We start from the raw sequence: 26,646 nt of genomic DNA on the forward strand, positions 1-26,646 counted from the left end.
CACAGGATGGAGCCATGAAAAATTGGTCATCTCGATTCAACTTAATCCATTAGTATTAATGTGCATATTGAATGCTCACTACATGCCTAAAAAAATTCTAAATGCTGAGAAAAAAACAGCAATAACAGCTACTATTTATTGAGAACTTCCTAGACATCAGTCACTAGTAAAATCACTTAAATGTGCATTGGTCCATTCAATGCTTGCAATAACTTCATGAAGTACTATTATCCCATCTTACAAATAAATTTTACAGAGTCATATGATTACTGCATGACAGAGCCCAACCTTGCTCATAACCATTATATTAGATTGCTTCTCAAAGATGAACAGAATTCAATTTAACAGTGATAGGTTGAAGTAACAGCAGCTTAGAGTCTAGAGTCTCCGTGAAAAGATAAAAGAATAAAACATTTACATTATAAATGGAAAGTTCTATGCTAAGGTTTTAAGTATCCAGTAAGTAGTACCAAACACTTCTACCCAAGTTCTTAACCAATACAAAATAAGAATCAGGCAGATGAAGATTAAAATATGTATTTTATTATATTACTAACTATATACTATATTACTATATACTATTACTATACACTATATACTATTACTATATACTATATTACTAACTATATTACTAATTATATTACTAACTATATTATATGACTAACCCACTCATTCCCAGTGGGTAGGGACCCTGCAAAATGTAACGCCTTGAGCAGCTTCTGCAGGCAGCTGGCTCCCAAGGAAAAGAGAAGAGGAAGGGCAGCCCTATACCTGCTATTCCCACTTCCAACTCTGAAGCAAAATCCTCTTCTCCTTCTCCAGGAAGAATGAATGCGGGAGGACGAAATCCATGAATTCAGTAATTCTAACTAATACCACTATAGTATTTTTCACTGAAGGAGGCTCAATCTAAAATTTATATTGACAAGGGGTGCCTGGGTGGCTCAGTTGGGTAAGCATCCGACTTTGGCTCAGGTCACGATCTCATGGTTCATGAAGTCAAGCCCCAAGTCAAGTCAGGCTCTGTGCTGACAGCTCGGAGCCTGGAGCCTGCTTCAGATTCTGTGTCTCCCTCTCTCTGTCCCTCACCTGTTCATGCTCTTTCTCTGTTTCTCTCTTCAATAATAAACATTAACAAACTAAATTAAAAAATAAGTAAAATAAAATTTATATAGAAGAGGAAAGGGCATAGTATATCAAGCCAATATTGAAGGTTTTTTTCTAATTACTCTAAAAGAAAGCAATACCAATTAAGACAGGATGATATTGGTGCAGAAATACACAATAGGGAGATGAGACTAAAGGAAAAGCCTAGACACCAACCATGCATTTATAATAATTTGATATATTAGGACATAAGCAGCATTATGAGTTAGAGGGACAATGAGTTTGTGATAGGTAGAGATTTCCTAAAGATACATAGGGCACTAACAATAAGTGGAAAGATCGGCAAACTGGTCTACATCAAAATTAGTAAACTCCTATTCAGCAAAAGAGTTGATCAAGAAAATGAAAAGGTGACCATAGAGGAAGAAAAGATCTGTCCAACAAATATAACTGAAAAAGGACTTGTACCAAGAATATATAAATTAAGTTCCACAGATCAATGCAAAGAAGATAACCCAACAGACTCGAAGGGAAGATTCATGTAAGAGGATATCTGTTTCATATAAGGGGATACTGATAACACACCCATAAGAACTAAGATGAAAGACATTGACAATACTGAACACCAGCAAAGATGTGGTGAACTAGAATCCTCTTACTGCTACAGGTGGGAGTGCTAACTGCAGCCACCACTCTGAAAAACTATTCGGCGTTATTTTTTAGAGCTGAACAAATGCATACTAAATGGTCCAGCAATTCCACTTCTAAGTATGTACTGAGCAGAAACGAGGGCGTCTGTTCACCAAAAGGCATACACCAAAGTTCATGGAAGCACCACTCTGAAACAGCCAAATGTCCATCAACATCGTGAGTAAATAAACCGTGGCACATTTATATACAATGAAATACTGTACAGTGAGAATAAAAGACAAAAACAAATAACAACTCATAACATGTTGACTCATAAACATGTTGAGCAAAAAGAAGCCAGATACATAGTGTCTAAATTTTGTGACTTCAGTAAGTTTATAATAAGGCAGTTACCATCTATGATATCAGGACAGAGAAGTTACCCTGTTATGGTAGGGGAAGGGGATAGGCAGGCAAGGGGAGTTTCTGGGATGTTCGTAATGTTCTATTTCTTGATGTAGGAACTTGGGACCTGAGTATTGTTCACTTTGTGGAAATTCCTTTGCTGTACACTTAAACTGCGTACATTTTGTGGACATATACTTTATTTCAATAAAAGTTTACTTCAGAAAAAGAAACATTTAGGGGCACCTGGGTGGCTCAGTTGGTTAAGCATCCGACCCTTGATTTCAGCTTAGCTCATGATCTCACAGTTCGTGGGTTCAAGCCTGGAGTCGGGCTCTGTGCCCACAGTGTGGAGCCTGCTTGGAATTCTCTCCCCTCCTCCACCCCGCCACTTGTGCCTCCCCCCCACCTCAAAATAAATAAATAAACTCTAAAAACACAAAGAGGAGTTTAGATGTGTTAGCTGAATAATGACCCTCCAGAGTTGTTCACACCCTGTACCTCAGAACATGTAAATATGTTACAATTACATGATATGATAAAAGGGACTTTGCATGTGTGACTCCAGACACTGAGATGAGGAGATTATCTGAAATTACCCAGCTGGATTCAATGCAATCACAAGTGTCTTCATGAGAGGAAAGCAGAGGGATACTGTGACTACAGAAGAGCAGTGTCAGAGTGATAAAAAACAAGAAAGACGAGCAGCCATTGCTGGCTTTGAGCATGGAGGAAGGGGCCATTAGCCAAGGAATAAAGGCAGCCTCTAGAAGCTGAGAGAGACAAGGAAATGGATTCTCCCCTGAAGCCTCCAGAAGGAATGCAGCCCCGTCAACACCTTGCTTTTAGGCTTCTGACCTCCAGAACTGTAAGAGGATGAATTTGTGTTGCTTTAAAATACTGTGTGTGGTAATCTGTCACAGCAGCCATAGGCAATTAACACACAATACCTTTGAGTATTTAAGGTATGGAAACACCCTTCCAGAAAATAAGAATGAAACAAAAGAGAACAGTTCTAAAGAAGTACTTCTTGGCATGTCCAGCAGTCTGAAAATATGAAAGCATTGCTGCAGAAACTAGTGGATTTTGTGTCTATTGATGCTGAAGCGAGCCATCACCTGCCAGTGAAGTTGTTGACAAATTTAAGTGGACTGCACCCCAAAACTGTGAAAGCCCAAAGATTTCATAAGCTACAACGTAAAAAGCAAAATGGCAATAATAATAATAATAATAATAATAAACATTTAAATAATACTAACTTTGAATACATTATATCAATGAGATTCAGCACATACAAATGTCTCAGTTACTATATTGTATATTGTCACATATATTATCTCCTAAGGTTGTAGCTGTCATTCCTAAGTTACTAATAAAAACCCTAGAGGGCAAAGTATACCCCAATACCCTAAATTGGCAGAACCGAGATCTGAACTCCAAAAATTCCACTTCCTTTTATATAGAAAAAAGCAAAAATAAGCCAATAAAAAGGTCTTTTCAGTTAGACACAAAAGTATATTTTTAAAAATTCATTTATAACATACTATATCCTCATTCGATATCAGTGAAGTCTTCTTACTTAGTTTCATGTAGCGTTCTTTTCCTAAATCGAAGAGGTGCCATCTTTGAATCTGGAACGATATGAATGCTTTCTTGTCTCTCGGAGGTTAAGTTTTGTTCTGGATCACTGATCACAGCCCTACACAGAAAATACAAAGTCTGACAATTCAGTGTGATAACGCATGACTCTAGCATTCACATATGTGTAAGCAGCTAGAAAAGCTCAACTACCAATGCAAACTTACAATTATATATTTGCCAGATACTGAATGAATAAATTTAATAATTAAAAACTACTAGCCATAAAAAAACAATCACTCCTATCAATCTTTTTCCATAAATATTATCTAAAAATACACTGAAATTTTTGAGAAAACGCAGAGCTTCGTGTCTCTCTTTAATTTTTTTAATGTTTATTTATTTATTTTGAGAGAGAGAGAGAGAGAGAGAGAACGCACAAGCAGGAGGAGGAGCAGAGAGGGAGGGAGACAGAGAATCTCAAGCAGGTTCTGTGCTGCCAGCACAGAGCCCAACTTGGGCGTCAAGCCCACAAACCATGAGATCATGACCTGAGCTGAAATCAAGAGTCAGATGCTTGGGGTGCCTGGGTGGCCCAACATCTGGCTTCAACTCAGGTCGTGATCTCGTGGTTTATGAGTTCAAGTCCCACATTGGGCTTACTGCTGTCAGCATGGATCCCACTTCAGATCCTCTGTCCCCCTCTCTCTCTGTCCCTCCCTTATTCATGCTCTCTCAAAAACAAATAAACCTTAAAAAAAAAGATGCTTAACCTACTGAACCACACAGGCGCCCCCATGTCTCTCTCTTATTATTCTTTCAACAAATAGACATTGTGTTGATGACTTCTGAATAAAGATGTGAAGCAAAGTAAGTAAGCAACAATATGGATTTCTGGGGGAAAAGCATTCCAAGCAGAAGGGAAGATAAATGCAAGGTACCTAAGACAGGAGTGAACCTTATGGTATGTTTGAGAGCAGGGAGGAAGCTGAGTGGCTGGAACAGAATAGATAAGAGAGGGAGAGAAGCAGGAAAAGTGATCCAAGGTCTAATGATGGGCAAATCATGTAGGGCTTGGGTAAACTATATTATTGACAATTTTTTAGCACACCTGATCCATATCCTTGCCATGGCCTCATTATAGGTGTACTGTACTTTCTTCCCCTTTAGCTTTGGGCTTAGCCATTTGACTTGCTTTGGCCATTATATAGAGCTGGATGGCTCTGCTGATCTCAACTAAACTAACTTATGTAAGTGTGGGTTGTTTGTGGATGTGCTTGTCTAGGATAATCTTGGCTAAGTGGCCCAGGTGCATTGGCAGAGTCACGTTCTTCTTAAGACCAGTGGGTGGGCCAAGCTGTGTTCTCATAAATATAGTGAAAGCACAAAAAGGCCAAGTGGGAACACATAAGGCTTCCTAAGTCCTAAGCTCTGAACTGAGACCAATGTTTTTATTCATATGTAACTGGCCAAAGTAAGTAAAAAGTAAGAACCACTTGGCCAAGCCTAGCTTGGACAGTTAATCTGAAGATACATAAGCTCTAATTAATTATTGTCTTAGGGGGCGCCTGGGTGGCTTAGTCAGTTAAGCGTCCGACTTGGGCTTAGGTCATGATCTCACAGTTCGTGAGTTCGAGCCTCCCTTCAGGCTCTCTGCTGTCAGGCAGAGACCCCTTCGGATCCTCTGTCTCCTCTCTCTCTGCCCTTCCCCCACTTGCTTGAACTCTCAATAAATAAATAAATAAATAAATAAACATTAATTATTGTTTCAAGCTACTAGGTTTTGTGTTGATATGTAATCAATACATAGATATTACTCTGATGTGGAAAATTACTGGAAGGTTTGATCTGGCTTGCTTTTTAATAGACTTACTCTGGCTCCTGGGTTAAGAATAGACCAACAAGGGGCAAATGGAGACACGATGAGTGTAGTTAGAAAGTGACTAAAATAATCCAGGAGAAAGAAGATGACAGTGTGAGCAGGGATGATGGCAGAAGAAGGAGTAAATTTATTGTGAGGGTGGAAGTGTGAGTGATTGCTGACAAACTGAGTATAGGATTTGAGAAAAAGAGAGGCATCAAAAGCATCACCAAGATTTTAGGTCTAAATAACCTGAAGAATGGAGCTGCCTTGGAGGAAAATTAAAGAGGATTTGGTCATGGGGAAAGGGAAGGAAAAGAACTTCCCCAGATTGGCAAATGTTCCACTGGAGCCTTAGATTAGGGAAGCATCAGCATATAAACGGTTTTTAAAGGCATGATACTGGATGAGATCACTTGGGAACTACATGTAGAAAAAGTCCAAGAATGGAGCCCAGTGTACTCCCACATATAAAGGCAGGGGTGATGAAAAGGAACCAGGGGAAAAGACTGAGAAGGAGCAGAAGGGAGGAGGAAAACTAGCCAAGTGTCGTGTGTAGGAAGCCAAATGGGAAAGAGAAACGTATTTCAAAAAAGGAGAAAGTTTCCAGTGGAGAAAGACGTTGCTGGGTCAAATAAAGGAGAACCGAGAGATCGCCATTAGTGGAACAACATGGATGCCACTCGTTATCTTATGAGGAGATGTGGTGGCACAGTGAGGGTGAAAACACTGACAAAGTGAGTTCAAGAGATAAGTGAAGGAGGTGCCTTGAAGCCTATAAGAATAATTAATAGGGGCGCCTGGGTGGCTCAGTCGGTTGAGCGGCCGACTTCAGCTCAGGTCACGATCTCGCGGTCCGTGAGTTCGAGCCCCGCGTCGGGCTCTGGGTTGATGGCTCAGAGCCTGGAGCCTGCTTCCGATTCTGTATCTCCCTCTCTCTCTGCCCCTCCCCCGTTCATGCTCTGTCTCTCTCTGTCCCAAAAACAAATAAACGTTAAAAAAAAAAAACATTTAAAAAAGAATAATTATTTCAAAACAAGTTACTGAAAAACATGCACGTAAAAATACCTTTCTCTCTGCCATCTATACAAGCGATACTTTTTTTCAAAGCTAATCATAAGTCTCTCTCTCTCTCTCTCTCTCAAAAATAAATAAACATAAAAAAACATTTTTTTAAGCTAACCAAAAGTCTTAGTTCTTTCTTGAAGGCATCCTAGATTATTCCGCCTTTTCTGAAATCCTGCCATATTTATGTATTATCCTGCAATTTGAAACAGCAGGTATTTAACCTTTACACAGTTTTCTAAGAGTTATGAAACTGGAGATTAAGTTTAAAATTTCTAACAGTCCCACAGTTTCCAAACTGTGCACCAAGTCACTCTAGGGTGCCACAGAAAATTCATAGGGACTACGTGAGATATTTTTAATTTTTGAGGGAAACAGTGATACTTGATATTTGTTGGATGCTACCTGAACTACTAGCTCAAGGTAATTCACAGTTTGAACAAGAGATCATGTTACAATGATGTCAAAACGTTGCAAAGCAGGGTCTTCTACAGTTGCTGTGATAAATAGTAAGTGCCATGTGCAGTCAAAAGTGAAGGTGACAGTATCCTACACATTTCTACGGTTTGAGGGATTGGGCAGTGTCCCAAAAGGTGCAAACAAGTAATTGAGGCTATTTGAGAATGAAATAAAAATATTTTTTCTTTCAATTCATGTGTATTATTTTTTCAAATGGCCATTAAGGTGTAATGAAGTAAATACTTAAGTTATTTAGATAAAAATACTTAAAAATAGAACTGTTGGGTATTTCTACTGACTTAGGAATGCTATGAAAAACAAAATCACTAAAACACTATGAGTGCAGTGAACAGAGAAAGTTTGAGAGCCTCTGAGATAGCCACTTGCTGATTGACTAACAATAAAAAAAATTAATGAAAACTTTCTGAATGGATTTATATTACTCATTACTAACTCTCACCCACCTAGATAAGTGGTCTATCATCACTTGCTCTGCAACAGTCTGTTTCTTCTTCTCTGCAGCCACAATTTCCTAAGAAGAGAATTTTTTTTTTAATTTCATTGTCCATAAAATAGAACAATACTATAGTTAAGACAAGAATCCAAAATATATGTTAAATTTCCAAATTCCTTCTTAAATATAGATTACTATATCCATCACTAATAAAAGAATCCTAATTATTTAATCTAAAAATACCATTTATTTCCTAAAAAGTGATACACTTAAATTTCTGTAGAAATCATCAGAGTTTTCCATGCACAGCCTCCGAATTTCATGGAGCTAGAATAAAGGAGGAAGACATTATTATATCCCTATCCTTGACAGATGTCCTGTAAAAGGCACTTTAACCTGCTCCAAGAATACCAACCCTGACACAAAAAGAGTTTGTTCTAAAACTGTAAGTAGTAGATATGAAGCTAAAACTGAATTGGAATCATTCAACTTTATATCAAAAATCTAAAAATAAATATTTTTAAAAAGCCTTCCATCATTAAAAGGATAATAATATTTTCTATGCATATAATCCATTACTCAATTGCTGGTTTGATTAAACTATCTTCACACTATTTTTTGCTCTTCCAACTCATTTGAAAATATTTTTACTATATTTTAGGTTATATGAAATTGAAAGATTAGTAATCATTCAATTCCAATTAGGTTATAATGTGACTATATTCACTAAAATGTTTCTTTTCAAGAGTAAATAAAAGAAGTTAAAAAAATTAAGGAGTCAAAATAAAGCTTGTTCTATTTTTACACTGTAAATTACTGTCATCTCCCTTGATCACTCTAGTAAATGGAATCAAGTACAATAACATTCCTTAGATAAAGGCTTTGTAACCTTAGGGAGAATGCTCCATTTGAAACTAAGGCAAAATTCAAATAAGGATGACTAAAGGCATATCATAGAAACTACTAAGAAAACTGGGAATTTGGGCACAACTATTTAAATATTAGTCTATAGTTGAATTTCATCTTTTTTTTTTTTTTTTTTTTTTGGTTTGGTAGAACTTAAGATACAGTTTACACATCCAAATACGCCCCATATAAAGTTCATGTCATTTAACATGACTGCATCTGGTGTTATCTAAGCTCATGACAATTTATAATGACTTGTTTAGTAATCAGTGTCAAACAGCAATTAAAAAGTTAGAAAACTTGTGGTAACTTACAGGTACAGCAAAGCATGTTTTATGTCTAAGGGGGAAGAAAGTGAACACTGACTGAAACATGAAATTATATACAGAAAAGGTCAGCCAGAACAGAGGTGTAAAACTCAGAAGCAAGCAAAAGAGGTGAGATTAATGAGTAGAAAGCCCATGCAGAAAGCCCACCTTGAGTGTTGACATTTATGGAGGCTTATTGTAGGAAAGGTTAGAATCACCCTCAGGCACACTGATTTAGAGGTCTGTGTAAACAAAAAGCAGATCAGAAGCAGAAGCCACACTGATTCAAAGGATCTGATAATGTTGAAAACTGACTAGCAAACTAAAAGAGATGGATATAAAAACCACACAGGCTCACTGCTTCTGTTGTTGAATTAAGTGGTTAAAAATTAAAATGTTTCCACCTACATTTTAAAAATAAATCAGTATTGGGGCGCCTGGGTGGCTCAGTCAGTTAAGTATCCGACTTCGGCTCAGTTCGTGATCTCACGGTTCATGGGTTCAAGCCCCACATCGGGCTCTGAGCCCATCCAGTTTAGAGCCTGGAGCCTGTTTCAGATTCTGTGTCTCCCTCTCTCTCTGCCCCTCCTCCACGCGCGCTCTGTCTCCCTTTGTCTCAAAAATAAATAAACATTTAAAAAAATTAAAAATAAATCAGTACTAATTTCAAACACATTCAAAGTGTACTCACACAAATATTTCCTTGGGCGGGTGTGGGGGGGATGATAAATGCCTGCTATCACAATGAAGTAAAATGTACGTGATGCTGAATTTAGTGAATTAAAATGATTGTGAGTAAAAGAAATCCACTAACACCCAGATGGCTTTGGATGAAATCAAGAACACTCAATAGGCCTTAAGTATCAGTAATACTCATTTCAAGTGTAACTTCAGGAACATATCAAAGTAAGCCTCATCTGGGATACTGTTTTGTCTTATAAAGTAGGTTTTTTTAATTTTAGGATAATCCTGGTAAGATTCCTTATTCTATTAAACATAAATATCTCAATAATAATAGGCATATAAAATAATGTTTATGTTGTTTTAGTAAAAGAACTACAGCAAGGTAGTAACTTGGTCATCCACAGAAAATCAGTACATAGTCCGGAGACTGATTACACATTGTTGTCAATTCAGAACATACTAATTCTGGATGATTGTAATTCCAATAAAATATATATTGACTTCCGTCAATGATAATGATAATGTAACTGGCTAAAACTGTAATGTTTTATTATATTTAGGTTATTTAAGCCAGAATTTTCCCAACTTTGGAACCACCACACACTGGTATTTCATCAATTCATTACTAATATGTCTAAGATATTAATCACCTGGGGGTGTCTGGGCTGGCCAGTGGACTCCAGCTTCAAGCAGCTTGGTCTGATTACCCCAGGACACTATAGAAGTGTCATTATCTATTTGTATCAGATCTGCCCTAAGCGATCCTCATCCAACAATCCAATTGATTTTATAAAAGATGCAATTTAGAGTTAATATTGAGAATCTAGAGCTTTGCTTCCCTTTTCCTTAAAAAAAAAAATTACTTGATTCCTGCCCTTTTCCTTAACGTGCTGGAATTTCTCTAGTCTTATTTGCTTATCACTTTCAAAAAACTAGGTTACTTTGGAGGCAGGGGTGATGCTAAATTAAACCCACTGACAAAAACAGCAGCCAATTAACATTTTTAATAGCATGAACTAAATTTTTACAAACTCTTAGAGATTCAAGACTATTTTTCCACGGCAAATATACCAAACAGCAACCATTGGTAAAAATGAGGACTCGATTTACTCATTAGTGAACATCCACCTCAGTCCAAATTCAATTGTTGCAATTACTTATTCAGTTTTAAGTCTGGAAAATCTTGGAGGGCAAATGAACTTAATGGGTTAACAAGTAAATAAAAATACCGGTAACTTACGGCATCAGACTTCCTCATACACCACGGTGCATTGTACGGGATGTCTGCATAACCCTGCTGTAAGAGGGCTTTCCTATCCAGAGTTGTAAGACCATCGATGATGGCTGCTTCACCTTGTACACACTGCAAGTGAAAGCAATAAATAAACTCATGAGAGTTTGTACTCAGCTCACATACTTAGCATATTTGTTTTTAACAAAATAGAGTATTAAATCACCTCTGAACATGTCAATAGTTATTTGTGTAGCAGTTAACGGTACAATCTCTGACAATCAGATTGCCTATTTGAATCCAGTTCTTCCACCTTCTAGCTAGATGACCTCTCTGTGCCTTGGCTTACTCATGGCAATGGGAATTAATAATAGTAACTACTACACACACACACACACACACACACACACACACACACACACACAGTTTAAATGCCCAACTCCTATTAAAGTATCTGATATAGAGTCAGCATTAGATACAAAGTAGCAACTATTATAACTATTATGGTCCATTTGAGTCTTTGTAAAGTTAGTAAAAATGGGCAATGTCCACTCCTTCATACAATGAAATTCAGAAGTACTAAGAGATGGGGTTTATCCTTTAAGGTAAAGGATTCTCTGGGATCCTAAAGATAAACACTAAATTTTTCTCTGAGTATAAGATGTACTTATATTCCCTTAACAACAACAACAAAAATGTCCCAGTGGGATAGCAGTTGCCAAAAACATAATAGATTTCAAGAGTTTTTCCTCCAGGGTTTGTTCTCACTTTCGATCCTTCTCGAAAGGTCACACTCCATGTTCATACTCTACTCTGTCTTCATGACCTTTGATTACTACATGAAATCTTATACATTTGTTTGTGAATTACTGCCTGCCTCTCCTGCTAGACATTCCATTAGGGTGGAACGGTCTTTTCTATTGCAGTATCCCTGATGCCTGAACAGGACCACACATTGTGAACACTCGATATTTACTCAACAAATGAATAACACATTTTGTATAAGTATTAACTATTGGGAAACCAACTTGTGAGGATACTTTATAATTTTATTTATTTACCTGCTAATATATTTGTTTTTCCTGCATAGTGATTTATTTTAACAGGCATCAAAAAAGATCTTTAGCATTATATAAGGTAAATTAAGCTGATTAAATTAACAGATTATGTTCAAGTATAAGCAAAGGTCTGCACTAAGTTTAGATTGAAAGAAACTTTCAAAAGATTTTTATTTATTTTGTTTCAGCTTATTTTTATCCTTTTACAAAAGGGAAAGGGTGACATTTCCCCCTTGGTATGTCAAATTTAACCTCCCCAGACCAGACTTCCTGGTGGTCTTCCCTCCCCTTCCAATTGTTCAGGCCCAAAATTTTAGAGGCATCCTTCATCATCTCTTTCTCCTAAGCCTGCAACCAAACCATCAACAAATATTCTCAGCAAATATTCTCAATTATTCAAAATCTATCCAGAATCTGGTTTCTCATCATGACCACTTCTTATCCAATCTGCTGCCATTGTCCTCATCTCTTGTATGGCTTATTGTGACAGACGCCACAAATATCTTTCCGCTTCCAGCTTTGCCCCATTCTTCGCAAAACCCATCCTCAACACAGCAAAGGCGCTTTCTGCCTCAGAGTAAAAGGCAAAGTTCTTATGTGGTCTACAAGGCCTCACAGATCTGCCTCCCCACCCTCCCTTAACTCTCTCCTCATCTCTCCCTTCCTCCTTCTCCTCTGACCACACCATCCTCCTTGGTATTTCTTCTTTTTTTAGTGTTTATTTATTTATTTTGATAGAGAGAGCCAGCATGGGAAGAGGCAGAGAGAGGAGAGAGAGAGAGTGAGAGAGAATCACAAGCAGGCTCCGTGCTGTCAGCACAGAACCTAACTCGTGGCTCAAACCCACAAACTGGGAGATCATGACCTGAGCCAAAATCAAGAATCAAAGGCTTAACCAACTGAGCCACCCAGGTGCCCCATCCTCCTTGATATTTCTTGAACACTCTATGCTCCCTCCTGCTTCCTGACACTCAGAGTTTATTCTGAGTGGCTTGTGCATCACCTCTTGTGCACCAGTCGTGTGCTGAAATGCTACCTATGGGAAAGATCTTCCCTGGTGATCCTGTACAAGTTGCAATCCCAACCTTGAACCTTGGTCTTGCCAGTTCCCCTCCATCCATAGCATTTATCACCATCTGTCAGGCTAGATGGGTTGATTGATTCATTCATTCACTAATATTTTTTTCTTGCTAAGTCCTTCCATTATGAGAATATATTCTGTAAGGGCAAAAATATTTGTTTTATTTACTGACTTAATTACTGTTTCTATAAAATTGAAGTTTAATGATTTTCACGCATTATTTAAAGATATTTCATTATTTAAAATATAAGTTCACATTTTGGGAAATAATTTGACAATAAGGACAATTCATCAGCTTTTTACACTAAATGTAAGGAAACTCAACAAAGGAAATCTGCCATTAAACAAGCAGAGGGGAACTTTTATCTTACTGTTTAATTAATTATCTGTTGACTGATAATATCAGTTTGACTAATGGGTGATTATGACCTTTAGTTATTGTCCTAGGTCCTAAATAAGTCTAACTTTAGCTTTTTCTTTTTAATCAGTAAAAAGAATCAATTTACATGTTGTTCCCTACTTTATCAAGAGGCTTACATTTCTGATATCAGAGAGCCCTTCTATTTCCAGAGATTACTATTCCAATGTTAATTAATGTAATTGTAAACAGTTTTACTAAAAGCCCATGTATACAGCAATTTTGATTTTCGTAATGGCAAAAATCTAAAAAAATATTGAATAAGTTGTTCGAACCCTTAAGTACAAAATTATTATGTATAGAAACCAGGTCTTTTTGCAAGACTATCAAGAACACATGAAATAATAATTATATACATTTATATGTAGATTTTAAAAATCAAAGCAAAACAGAATTTTTTTCCAAAAGAAAATATGCATATGCTGGCTTCTATAAAATTCTTTATTCATAGTATAAGTGTTTACCAAACATATGGGAAGCTTTGCAAGAAATATTGGTTCCTCTCTTAACCAAAAATAAACAAATGCCCTCATCTGAACACATGTTCAAGGAAATCAAAGCTTTGCTTAAAAATATTTTAAACTACTTTGCTGCAGCAAATAGAGCATGAGCTTTTAGATATCTTCAGTCTATTTCCCCAACATTATTACAGTGATCTAAATATTACATGGTAAAACTTACAAATACATGGCCGGATGCTACAGGGCTGTGAAATTATCCTGCCTATGATTATAGACATTAGATTATTACATTTGTATACATCTGTTTGGATCTGGGATATGTGTCTTAACCTAATAGAGACAAAATAATCCCATAACTTTTGTTACTCTTTCCACTAAACACCATGTGATGTAGTAGTTAGTTCAAGATAGTTCCTACATGGATAGATGATATGCCATACCTACTCATAAATTAATCAATTCTTTTTACCTATAAAAAATGTTAAGCTGATACAACCATCAAACTTCCCTGAAAATACAATATTCTTACAAAAAGTTAACTATTACATCCAACTATTATCTCTTTTATGGCTAGTAGTGTTATAAACAATGTTTCTAAACCTTTCTTTCCACAATTCAAGGTTGACCTTTCCAATATGCTTATGAAAAGCCATTAAATATATTATGGTTAGTTTGCTCTCATAGTCATGAATGGTGAATTTACATCTAATTAATATTAAATAAAAGCATAACTTTAGTAATTCATGATGTTAAAAAAACATCTCCCAACATGACGCAGAAGAAAATCACGGAGTGATGACAGTTTTAGAATAAAATAGGGTCACTGTCACATCTATAATCACTTTTCAACTTTAAAATTTAGACTGTGAGGGGCATCTGGGTGGCTCAGTCGGTTAAAGCGTCCAACTTCAGCTCAGGTCATGACCTCCCAGTTCATGAGTTCGAGCCCCGCGTCAGGCTCTGTGTGAGAACTCAGAGCCTGGAGGCTGCTTCAGATTCTGTGTCTCCCTCTCTCTCTGCCCCTCTCCATCTCGTGGTCTGTCTGTCTGTCTGTCTCTCTCTCTCTCTCACAAAATAAATAATTAAAAACAATTTTAATTTAGACTGTGAGACAGAGAGTTCAGGATAGCTACATCAAAAACAGCTTTGTGATATGGTCTTATTTCCAATCCCAAAATAATGAAAACTTCTAACAGAGAAAAGATGACTAGGTCATCTGGCTAGAGTTTTCACATTTGAAAATGATAAATAATAAACCCTTAGAGTAGTTCTTAAGAATAAACTAGTTAATGCAAGCAAAGCACTTCAAATAGTCCCTAGAACACAAAAACAAATGCTAGCTACTATACTTACTGTGACTAACAGCAAGACATACAAGACAAAAAGATTCCTCTGATACATGGAGTTTCTTTTTTTTTTTTTTAATTACATCAGAACTTCATGAAGTCTCATACAATACCTTGTCATCTACCTTGTTTCTTGGAGACTGTTGCGTGACACCTGGTTTTGGATTTTCTGCATTTCTCTGACTGTACTGTTTATATCCCTCTTTCATTTCAGTTTTATATTGCTGATATTTTAGTTTATATTTGCTTGTTGGTCCTAGTAAGTTTTCAGGTATTATGTCTTGCTCCTAGATGTAAAAGTAAAAAGCATGTTATCCACCAGAAAAAAAAAAGAAAAAAATGAAAATAATCATTAATTTTCCTTATTAACATACACAGGTTTATCATTTACCTTAACATTTATGCTTAAGAAACAGATCATTATGATCTACATGCTAAACAGAGGTCATATTTAAAATATTTCGCTGGTACAGCATCACTGAGCAACCAAAGCAAGTGGAACTGCTCAGGATGGACTGTGGTCATAAGTACCAGGAAGCATATACTTTGTTTCCCAGCTGAAGATCAGTCCTGGTTCTATGAAACTGGTGGGTTAAAATGAATATGCGCAGTACTAAGTGGGATATATGAAAAGCCATCCTAAAATAAAATTAAGTAACATTTATTATGAGCTCTATGCAATATTGTGTTCAAATGTTTTTTATAGTAGATACCAAGTAAAAATTACCTCCTCATCAGAGTCAACAAGGCTTCCCAAATCAAGTCGTGGAACCCTGAAAGAAATAATCTATGCATCCCATTACTTTTTAAAATGAGGCTTTAATAGTTGCAAGTCATACATGCTGCATCTTATATAAAAAGGTACACTAAAGCCAATGGTGTGCTGCATCTACGAGCTGTGAGAGGCTTGTGTTACATAAAGGTTCAGTAGTTTTTGAGCTAGTTGTTAACAAAGCATTATTAAACATAAAATTATATAAACTTCTAATTAAATAAGCTATATTAAAAACAAAGGTCATAAATACTTGAAGTCATCACTTCTTAATGGCTTTACTGTGCTTCACTATTATCTATGTTCTAGAAGTTATTTACACCTATGGTATTTGTGTGGTAGTATAATGGTGTGCATCTCTTTCCAAGTCTGGGTTCAGTAATATTACACATAGCTTGAAATCAGCCACAGCAGGATGATTGACATGGACATTGGCAAATGCTATGAATCAGGACTTGATTTATTATTTTGTTGATTTCTGAGACTTAAAACAGTAGTGAAGAAAACATTAATGGTACAGATTAAACTTAAAAAGTGTATCGTATCTGTAATTGGCACATTGCAAATAACAAAAAACTGAGGAAATATTGTACCAGAATTTGAAACTATTACTTAAGTCAACAAATAAATCACTCACATCACTTTACAATAAATGAAAATATCAACCAATGTTCATAAATTGAACTAATGGTTCGTCAGCTGCAGATACAAGAATTCAGCAAAAAACAAAAAGCATTCCGTGAGAATCAATTGGCTACATGGAATTTCCAAAAGAGAGTTTATATATTTATTAGTATTTGTAAATTGCCTACTATATATCTTCCTTAGGAGTAAAATGTATAACCAACTTAAAAAATACTTAAGTTTATGTATGATTAACAAGTAAAATTTTAAATAAACTTATAGTACACTTTCAGAAAACCAGCTGTTAAACATTTAGCATAAATGGGATTGATTGTCAGTACACACTGAATATATTTATCTAAGGCTTGCACCTACCTCTATTCTTTGTCTAGATGAGTATAGAGGTATCTGTTACGTAGAACCACATGAAATTGCTGATACTTATTAATTTCATACGGTTCAGCCTAACAAATTACTAGGGTTTTAACTTCTATTATCTAATAAGTCCTGTAGTCTAAAATACTTGAAAAAATATAAAAATAATAACCTTCCAAATTTTAAAAGGCAAAAATGTACAATATAAAACATGAATTAATGTAGTCCGTCCAAAACTAAAATCATTTAAATAAGATTGACAAAATTGTCATATTTCTCAAGATAAGGTTAAGGTCACAGATACTTTTCATTAAATTCATTTTGACTATCCTAGTTTTAAAATTCAAAATTTCATACATTTCTTTAATAAATTCACTTAGCTCAATTTTCTAAATAAAACAATAGTTTAACTTTTTCAGGAAAATGTAATATTAAAGAAAATAAAAAACAAGACAAGTATCACCCTCAATCCTATCATCTTGCTTCCATTCTGGCATAGCAATTTTCAAGCCATCTACATGAATATCAATTTTTTTGCAATTCACAATCACAGCTACATATAAAATTTTGCTTTATTTTTTTTATTTGTTAACGTATTATATATGTTCGCCCATTAAATAGCTCAAATGTGAAGAAATGTGACTTACACAGGTAGGCAAGGATTCTGGATTGCCCGTGATTTGGAAGTCTGTCCTTGCTTTAATTAAAAGAAAAAATCAGTATGTATACACCCTTTATTTATACTTTAAAAGATAAGCAATGAGTCAATTCAGTAAAACTGATTATTATTTTCTCAGTAAACTTCATAGAAGAAATATTTATTAAGGCTCTCCTTACTATGCTTGAGACACAGAAATAGGATGATAAGCAACACAGACAATCTTTACCCTCATGGCGCCCTGTCTACTGGGGAAGACATTCATTCAAACAAACAATAATGCGGAAAAACACGTGCTATGACAGAGCAACTACATATAGCATGTGTACCCAACAAGTCTAGGAAACTGAGGACGTTTTTTCAAAAACAAAAAAAAGGAACCTTGAAATGGAACTCTGAAGGATAAGTAGCAGTTAGCCAGATAAAGGCAGAAGGGAGAATATTGCTTTAGTCAGGAAACAACTCATCCTGCACTAGCCCACAGGCAAGAGTTAGCAGCTAGACAGGGCTGAAATCCAGAGCAAGGAGATGGTGGCCAGAACTGTTCCATAATACAAGTCAAAGCACTTGGACCTTGTCCTAAAGGTAATGTGAAAACTGCAGGATTTAAGCAAAGAAGAGACAAATACATACATGTATACATTTGTAGATGTTCAATTTTATTTCCAAAAAATTGTGCAAAGACATGAAATTTACTCATGATAAACTGAGTGGTGAGCTCATGGTGGTGAGCTCAGCCACCATGGAATAAGAAATACATATGAGTCATAGAGAAATTCAAGTTAATAAGTGCAGCAAACAATTCATCAACACTTCTAGCTTACTTCTTAAATGTTATCTAACTGGTCATTTTTGTGATACTGACAAGAAGTATAGAAATTACATTCAAGGGGCGCCTGGGTGGCTCAGTCTGTTAAGCATCCAGCTTTTGATTTTGGCTCAGGTCATGATCTCACAGTTCACAGGTTTGAGCCTCGCATCATGTTCTGCACTGACAGCACGGAGCCTGCTTGGGATTTTCTCCATCCCTGTCTCTCTCTGCCCCTCCCTCACACTCTTTCTCTCTCTCTCAAAATAAATAAATTAAAAAAAAAAGAAGAAATTACATGTAAGACTGAGCTTCATCACTCTAATTGATCAAAGAGAACACAAATTCAATTCAGTATAAACTTTATTAATACGGCATTGTTTTAAATACTATATTAATAAAAAGTTAAAATGCAGAAATATAAAATCACAAAATAATCAGTTAATTAGAAAAAAAATATATATATATATATAAAATAGTTGACCCTTGAGCAATGCTGGGGTTAAAGGTACTAACCACCTCCCCCCATACAGTCAAAAATGCATGTATAACTTTTGACTCCTCAAAAAGTTAACTACTACTAGCCTACTGTTGACTAGGAATATAAAGTCAATTGACACATATTTTATCTTATATGTACTATACGCTACATTCTTACAATAAAGTTAGCTACAGAAAATGTTATTAAGAAAATCATACAGAATAGAAAACACATTGTATTTATTGAAAAAAATCTGCATATAAATGTACCCATGCAGTTCAAACGAGTTAAAGGTCAATTGTCTGTAACACATACATCATAGCTTAAAGTAGCAGCACACCTCTATCGCATATCAAAGATTGTCTTAATTGTACTTGGAAAACATCGTGATATCATCTAAACTTAGGAAGAAAATCTAAACAGAATATAACTGTAGTTGTCATAATTATCACCATCATTATCCCCCAGAAAGCCTTTTATTTTTTTTTAATGTTTATTTACTTATTTTGAGAAAGAGGAAGAGTGCACAATAGCAGGGGAGGGACAGAGAGAGGAGAAAGAGAATCCCAAGCAGGCTCTGCACTGTCAGCACAGAGCCCAATGCAGGGTTGGATCTCAGAAACCTGAGAGTATGACCTGAGCCGAAATTAAGACTTGGGCACTTAACCAACTGGGGCACACAGGTGCCTCCCCACCGTCCCTCCTCCCTCCCTCCCCCCGAGAAGGTGTTTTAATAGACCCCAGAAAGTGTTTTGACTTAAAGACAGTCTTTTAAAGTCATAGGCCTATTTTACAATGGCAGTTACCTTTCTTGTCTAATTCCAACAAAATTTTGCTAGCCAATCCAGAAATGAAGGTAAATTATAGCTTATAAATCCCTGGGCCAGGAGTTGGCAAACTATGGTCCAGCTCTGTTTTATAAATAAACTTTTATTGAACCACAACCACATTGATTTATTTATGAATTGTTTCATTACATCAGCAGAGTTAAGTGATTGCAACAGAGACAACAGCCAATAAAGCCAAAATTACTAGCTGGCCCTTTATTTACTTTTTTCTAAGTTTATTTATTTATTTTGAGAAAGAGAGGGAGAGAAAGAATCTCAAGTAGGCTTAGCACTGTCAATGCACAGCCTGACACAGGGCCTGAAGCCACAAACCAGAAGATCATGACCTGAGCCAAAATCAAGTTGGAGGCTCAACTGACTGAGCCACCCAGGGACCCCTAGCTGGCTATATCCTGCCCTTTTTTTTAAAATAGACTTTATTTTTTAGGAGTTTTAGGTTCATAGCAAAATTGAGTGGAAGATACAGATATTTCCTGTATATCCCCTGTGATATTATGATTTGTAAGAAATATACATTTGGACATTCATATGACCAAAACAGATTTCTCATATACATTTGGTCTTGTCCAGTTCCTGGGCTACAGCTCCCAAAATCTTTGGAGTTTTCTCAAAGTTAAGAGAAATAAATGTATTTTGTTATGTTAATGAGGTTGCTTTTGGAAAGCTCCTAAACTTGATGGCTGGTTGCCAATAAAGCCTACCCTGTGATTGGAGGGTTGGACTTTCACTCTCACCTCCTGACCTCCAGGGAGTGGAGAAGAGGGCTAGAAGTTTAATTAATCACCAACGGCCAATGATTTAATCAACCTTGCCTATGTAATGAAACCTCCATAAAATCCCAAAAAGACTGCATTCAGAGAGCTTCTGGGTTGGTGAACACGTGGAGGTTGAGAGAGTGGCATGCCTAGAGAGGACATGGAAGCTTCCTGCCCCTTCTCCCATACCTTGCCATACCCATCTCTTCTCTCTGGCTATTCCTGAGTTATATATTTTTATAATAAACTGGTAATCTAGTAAATAAAATGTTTCTCTGAGTTCTGTGAGCCACTCTAGCAAATTAATCAAACTCAAGGAGGAAGCTGTAGGAACCTCTGACTTACATAGCTTGTCGGTCAGAAGTACCAGTATCTGAGTATCAACTCCAGCCTGTAGCCAGAAGCACAGGTAACAACCTGGGCTTGTTTGAAGTTGGAGAAGGTGTGCAGTCTTTAAAACTGAACCCTTAACCTGTGGAACCTGATGCTATCTCTGGGTTGATAGTGTCAAAACTGAGTTGAATTGTAGGTCACCCAACTGCGTCAGAGCATTGCTAGTTGAAGGTGTTGAAATTGAAACAGGGTGCTCATAACACCAAAAGACCCTACTGACCACACATATGCATAGCCTTCCCCATTATTAATATCCCTCACCAGAGAGGTACATTTGTTACAATTGATAAACCAACATTCACAAATCATTATCACTCAAAATCCATTACATTAGAGCTCACTCTTAGTGTGAACTCTATAGATTTAGACAAATTTGTAATGACTTGCATACTGTCTTTTTCCCCTTTTATTTTAAGCAACTTCCATGTTACTCCTTAAAGTCATGTTCATCTAGTATTTCTCAATTGCTACATACTTTTCCAGTATTTTTTCATTATTAAAAAAACACACACTTTTAAAAAATACCTTTGTTTTCATCTGAGTTTTTTTATATTTCAGATTATTTCCATAGAATAGATTCCAGGGATTTTTTTTTTTAACGTTTATTTATTTTTGAGACAGAGAGAGACAGAGCATGAACGGGGGAGGGGCAGAGAGAGGGAGACACAGAATCTGAAACAGGCTCCAGGCTCTGAGCTGTCAGCACAGAGCCTGACGTGGGGCTCGAACTCACAGACCACGAGATCATGACCTGAGCCGAAGTCGGCCGCTTAACCGACTGAGCCACCCAGGCACCCCAAGGTGATGATTTCTATGTAATATCCTGCTTTTCTAATTATTTCAAAAGCCAAAAAGTTAACAAAGCAGATTTAAAGACAGCAGCATGAGTCAATATTAATAAAGAAACTTTTGTATTTTCAAAACTCTATACACTAATTTTTCTAATGTCACTATTACAATGTAAATTGAAATCAATTAATATAAATGATAATCAGTTAATACTGTGAATTATCATTGATGTTTTGGTCAGGTTTTTTTTATACATCACTATGTGCTCATCAAAAGTGCTCTCCTCAATCCCCATCACCTGTTTAAGCCATCTCCCCACCCACTTTCCCTCATGGTACCAGTTAAGAATGCACCGATTCTAAGTCTGAGTATTTCAATATTACATTTTTCCTCTAATTTAATAGAGGCATAAAAGTATATCATGATGCTAATTTTCATTCCCCTGATTATCAGTGGGGCTGAACAAGTTTTTGTATTCTTATCTCCTACACATATTTCCCAGCTGTTGGTGTTTGTAATGATATCTGAGTAAAAAGCACAGATCTTGAAGTCAGAACTGGAGTTCAAAATCTTGGCAAGTCACTTAATCTCGAGGACCCACAGTCCTTCCACTTCTAAAAGTAGGTTAATAATAATACCTACCTCAAAGGTGTGTTGTAAGAATTAAGTGATTTAAGTTAATGAAACATTTATCATGGTGTCTGGACAAGCAGTAGGCATTCAATATTTAGAATAATAAGAATAAAGAAATATAAATATACATCACTTGTATGTATTTCTAAACTAAAATTTATATTTACCCAATTCTGTGATGGAAACAAGGGAAAAGTAGCTGTAAATTTGTGCTTAATTAATGATTTATATACACAAGGGTGATATTATGAAGGTTTACAAAGAATAAAGGTCTTAATAGAAGCCCAGATTCTCTTCTTACCTAACACAAAATGTATACTGATACTCTCTTCTTCTTTCTACTATTCTTATTTCTTACATTTTCTACAGATACACACAGATAATTTTTAAGATAATAATATGAAAACCATAATAATAAGCTTGATTTTTACAAATAAAACTAATTCAAGCAATGACCAAGTTTTTAATTGATTATCTTCAATCCTGGCCACTCACTTCTTCAAATCTAGAAAATATGGATCCTAAATGTTTGTAAGTATAAGTAGTCATTAAAAAACATGAAGAAAATGGCCAATGATTTAATAAATCCTTTAATGAATTTAACAAATCATTTAATGAATAATCGGGCAATTATTTAATGAATCATCCCACAAGAGGAAAACTATATAGCACACATACTTGCAGCAGCTTTCTTCCAGAAAATGGCTGAGTTTGACTCGTAGGAGAAGAAGCAACTCCTTTAACCTCTAAATCCATTCAAGTTCACGTATTTATCCTGCAGTATACTTTGAAAAGGGTAAAAACATACAAAACGGTCATTCTTACTCTAATTTTAAACAAGCCATGCAAATTGCATACTACTACTACATGGAAAGAAGTCATGTGGTTAATCATTCTTACTTCTTTCACTCAAATCAACTTTTTGTGGGTGATTACATTATGTGGGGCAAATGCTAGTCCGAATAGTGTTCCCCCAAAGATGTCCATGCCCTAATCAGTGGGCCCTGTGAATATGTTTACCCTATACAACAAGGAGGACTTTTCAGATGTGATTATGTAAAAGGATTTAGAGGTGTGAAAATTATCCTGGATTATCTGCAGGGCCCAATGTAATCATCAGGGTCCTTATAAGAGGGAGCAGAATAATCAGAGTATGAAACAGAAGATGTAAGAAAGACAGCACAGGTCAGAGAGGAATGAAGATGCTATATAGCTGGCTTTGAAAGTGGAGGGAGAGGTCATGAGCAGTCTCCACAAGTCAGAAGAGGCAAGGAACGAATTTTCCCCTGGAGCCTCCAGGAGGAGCCAGCCCTGCTGACATCTTAATGTTAGCCCTGTAGGACTCATTTTGCACTTCTGATCTCCAGAACTATAAAATAAATAATAAATAATAAGTTAATTTATGTTGTTTCAAACCACTAAGTTTGTGGGAATTTTTCACGGTAGTGATAGAAAACCAATGCTTGTACTTCTCTACCACAAAGTGGTATAAATTTATTTTCTTTACTCTTTTCCTAAACCTTTAGGAGTTCTGACTTTGCCAGAGTAAGCTAATGAAAAATCTTGTTATGCAAACAGTATTCTTCAATACAAAGAATAAAACAGAGCGGATGGTCCAATTAGTAATTATGAGGTGACAGGTAAAACGCATGTAAGAAAATATTGAAAATCCTCAACTTGCAAAGTTGTACAAAACCAAAATCCTCAGTCACCCAAATTTTGAATATTTTATTTCACACTTCAACCTTAATCATACTGAGGATATGTTGTTTAACAATTCATACTTTCTTTTTCTATTATTAGACTGGGATTTATTTTAATAGTAATTTAATTTTTAAGGAAAGATGGCATGGCATAGTGCCAGCATAGAGTTATATAGACTGATATTAAAATCCTCATTTTTTTCATACTTTCCCATAATGTAAGCTTGGGTAAGAATTTAACCTTTCCGAGCCAATATGTCTAATTTGTAAAATGCGTTTAATGTTACCACATTTCTCATCTTCCTATGTATATGGAACATATTCAATTCGTGGTAGCCATCATTATTATTATTAAAATGTAGTTTTAGTGCAATGAAATCCTCTTACTGAGATATCCCAGTTCTTCACTAATTTAGCTATATGGTTCCTTTTACCCCATTTCCATAGTCCCCTCCCCTAGGATCCCATGACCTAAGGCTAGATTTCTACTGTTAAGAGTAAAATCAGGAAGACTTATTAACCAACAGCAGACATATTCGGAAAAGATCACAATATTGGATTTGATAATAATTTGGCTTTTTTTTTCCTGAGCTATCTTTCACGAGTAAGCAACTTTCTTAAAGTTGTTATTGCTTTGGTGGGGGGAAAGAAGGCTGTTGTTTGCTTTTAACCACATCACAAAAGGTGTTGTATTTGCCATGATGATTGGCAACCAACAAATCCAAGTTAAAACAGAGAAGCTGAGCAATCAGCTAAGTGATTTTCTTCACACACCAACCACACAATTACCTATACCTGAGAAACCATTACAGCCATTTCAAATCACTACAGGTCACGTTACATCGCCATAATTCATTTGCAAATAACAAAAACAACAAAATTTAAATCTTCTTTCCAGGACTTCCTACTCCCTGTATTTCCCTAGGCTTAACACTCATTAGTTTTGACTGTAATTAACTCTTTTCGTGTCTCTAATAAACTGTCAAGACCATGAAGCTGGATTTCATGTCCTTAATATAGCAGATACATAATAAATATTAATTTAGTCAATAAATTAATGTATAGTCAAATACCTGTTCACACTTTAAACATATTCTTAGTTTCCCTTCTCGGCACATAAATGACATGATCACATGCTACATATACTGTTCTTCAAACAATAGATATGGTGTTCAAAGCACAAATGGTAATTATTTTTCACGCTATACTGTAATCCTCACAAAGGCAAGGACTATGGTTTTGCTCACCTTGTATCTCAGCACTTAGCAGAAAGCCTAGAAAACAGTAGGAACTTAATAACTATTTGCCGAATAGGTGAATTCAGTCAGTTCACATGTGCGTTATTTCAGACCTTGGCAGCATACAAACGGTTCATTCAGATATCACAGGAGTAGGAAAGGGCAGTGCCATCATACAGGGAACACTCCAGGATCTACAGAATTGGAACAGTCAGGCTCCTGACACCTCTGTCAAAGAATCTTAAGATTTGGACAGGCCTGCAGAGATGAAATAACTCAATCTTCTGATTTCCAAACTGAGGAATCAGTGACCCAAAAAAGGGGGATTTTACTTTGCCAAGTTATTTGCCAGTTATTACTGAGCATGAATTTATACCAGCTTCAGATCTCTTTCTAACACTACCCCCTTGCTGGTGGTACAGGTGAGAAGAAAGAGAGGAGAATTAGCTAGAGACTCAAGAACACCAGAAACCTAAACCTGGTGGCAAAAGAATTTCAAATAAATGGCCTGTGAGCCGATCTTTGGAATGCACACCAAAGTCTGTCCATGTCGGACGGGAATACTCAGTTGGGGTATGTTGGGGAGGAGAGGTGGCGGGAAGCAGGGAAAAGTACTTCTGAATGGCTCTGTCTCCATCCGGACTGCCCCAAGTCAAGAGATATTATAGCTGGCACGTCATGAATGTTGTTAACAAACAGATCCAAGTCTTACCACATTATCTTTAGTGCTACCAAAAAGAACAGAACTCACCTCCCACTCTTCTCATTTCTCAAGGATAATTATTTCCAATTGCAATTATCACCATTTCCCTCTTGGTTAGTGATATTAGTGACTATAATTTGCTTCTACCAAATCAGAACATAATGGAAGGCGAAGAATAAATTGGTCAAATCCATCCCATAATCAAGGAGAGAAGAAAAAGATGAAAAGATTTAGTATTTAATCTCCATGCAAGTGAGGACCAAGTTTATCTTGGAGCCCAGGTGATAAGAGACCCAAGTATCTGAATGAACCTGGCGTCATTCTTAAATTCAAACAGTAATTGTCGGTACACCCCTCCCCCCCCCCCCACAACACACACACAAAGGTTAAGATTATGCATTAACGCCAAGTACCTGAACTAATGCTCCGCCCTCTTCCTATCGGAGATTCAAGGACTGGGGTGTGACACCAGCCAACGACAGCCAACCTGAATTGACCCAACAAGCTAGGTAAAGAGCAGGTCCTGAGTGGGAAGGATGGCAAAGGTATGTATCAATGGGGCGATTCCATCGAGAACTCCCTTGAGACAGCTGAGACAAGCTGGAAAGGCACAGCCCCCAGTAGACTCCGCCAAGCCCAGGCCCGCGTCTGCAGGTTGCCTAGCAACTGGCGTCCCCTTGCTGGGCCTCCAGACCCTTTCTCAAATACAAGGAAAAGATGATCGGCCCAAATCCCTTGCTCCTTCCACGCCACCTCTTGCCCTATACTGAGTGGGGTACTTCCTCGGCCAACCCGGCCAGCGAAGCAAGCGACC

General features: G+C 36.6%; 1 protein-coding gene across 7 annotated transcripts in view; it reads right to left on the reverse strand.

The window, feature by feature from the left end:
- The window catches only part of CAPS2 (calcyphosine 2), a 54,901-nt gene extending 28,255 nt beyond the window's left edge, over nt 1-26,646 (reverse strand). For 3 of the 7 annotated variants that reach the window (XM_042992768.1, XM_015540509.2, XM_042992770.1), the window contains exons 1-9: nt 26,246-26,646; nt 25,881-25,975; nt 22,867-22,973; nt 17,471-17,520; nt 15,780-15,825; nt 15,166-15,339; nt 10,698-10,820; nt 7,570-7,637; nt 3,722-3,841 (exon numbers count right to left, since the gene is read on the reverse strand). In XM_042992768.1, the coding sequence (XP_042848702.1) occupies nt 3,722-3,841; nt 7,570-7,637; nt 10,698-10,820; nt 15,166-15,339; nt 15,780-15,825; nt 17,471-17,520; nt 22,867-22,944 (659 nt within the window). In that variant the 5' untranslated portion in view covers nt 22,945-22,973; nt 25,881-25,975; nt 26,246-26,646. Of the gene's footprint in view, nt 1-3,721; nt 3,842-7,569; nt 7,638-10,697; nt 10,821-12,831; nt 12,918-15,165; nt 15,340-15,779; nt 15,826-17,470; nt 17,521-22,866; nt 22,974-25,880; nt 25,976-26,245 lie in introns of those variants that run through there. The other 4 variants (XM_042992767.1, XM_007088758.3, XM_042992769.1 and 1 more) reach the window with 4 other exon arrangements.

The sequence above is a fragment of the Panthera tigris genome, chromosome B4, assembly GCF_018350195.1.
Source record: "Panthera tigris isolate Pti1 chromosome B4, P.tigris_Pti1_mat1.1, whole genome shotgun sequence".
NCBI lineage: Eukaryota > Metazoa > Chordata > Mammalia > Carnivora > Felidae > Panthera > Panthera tigris.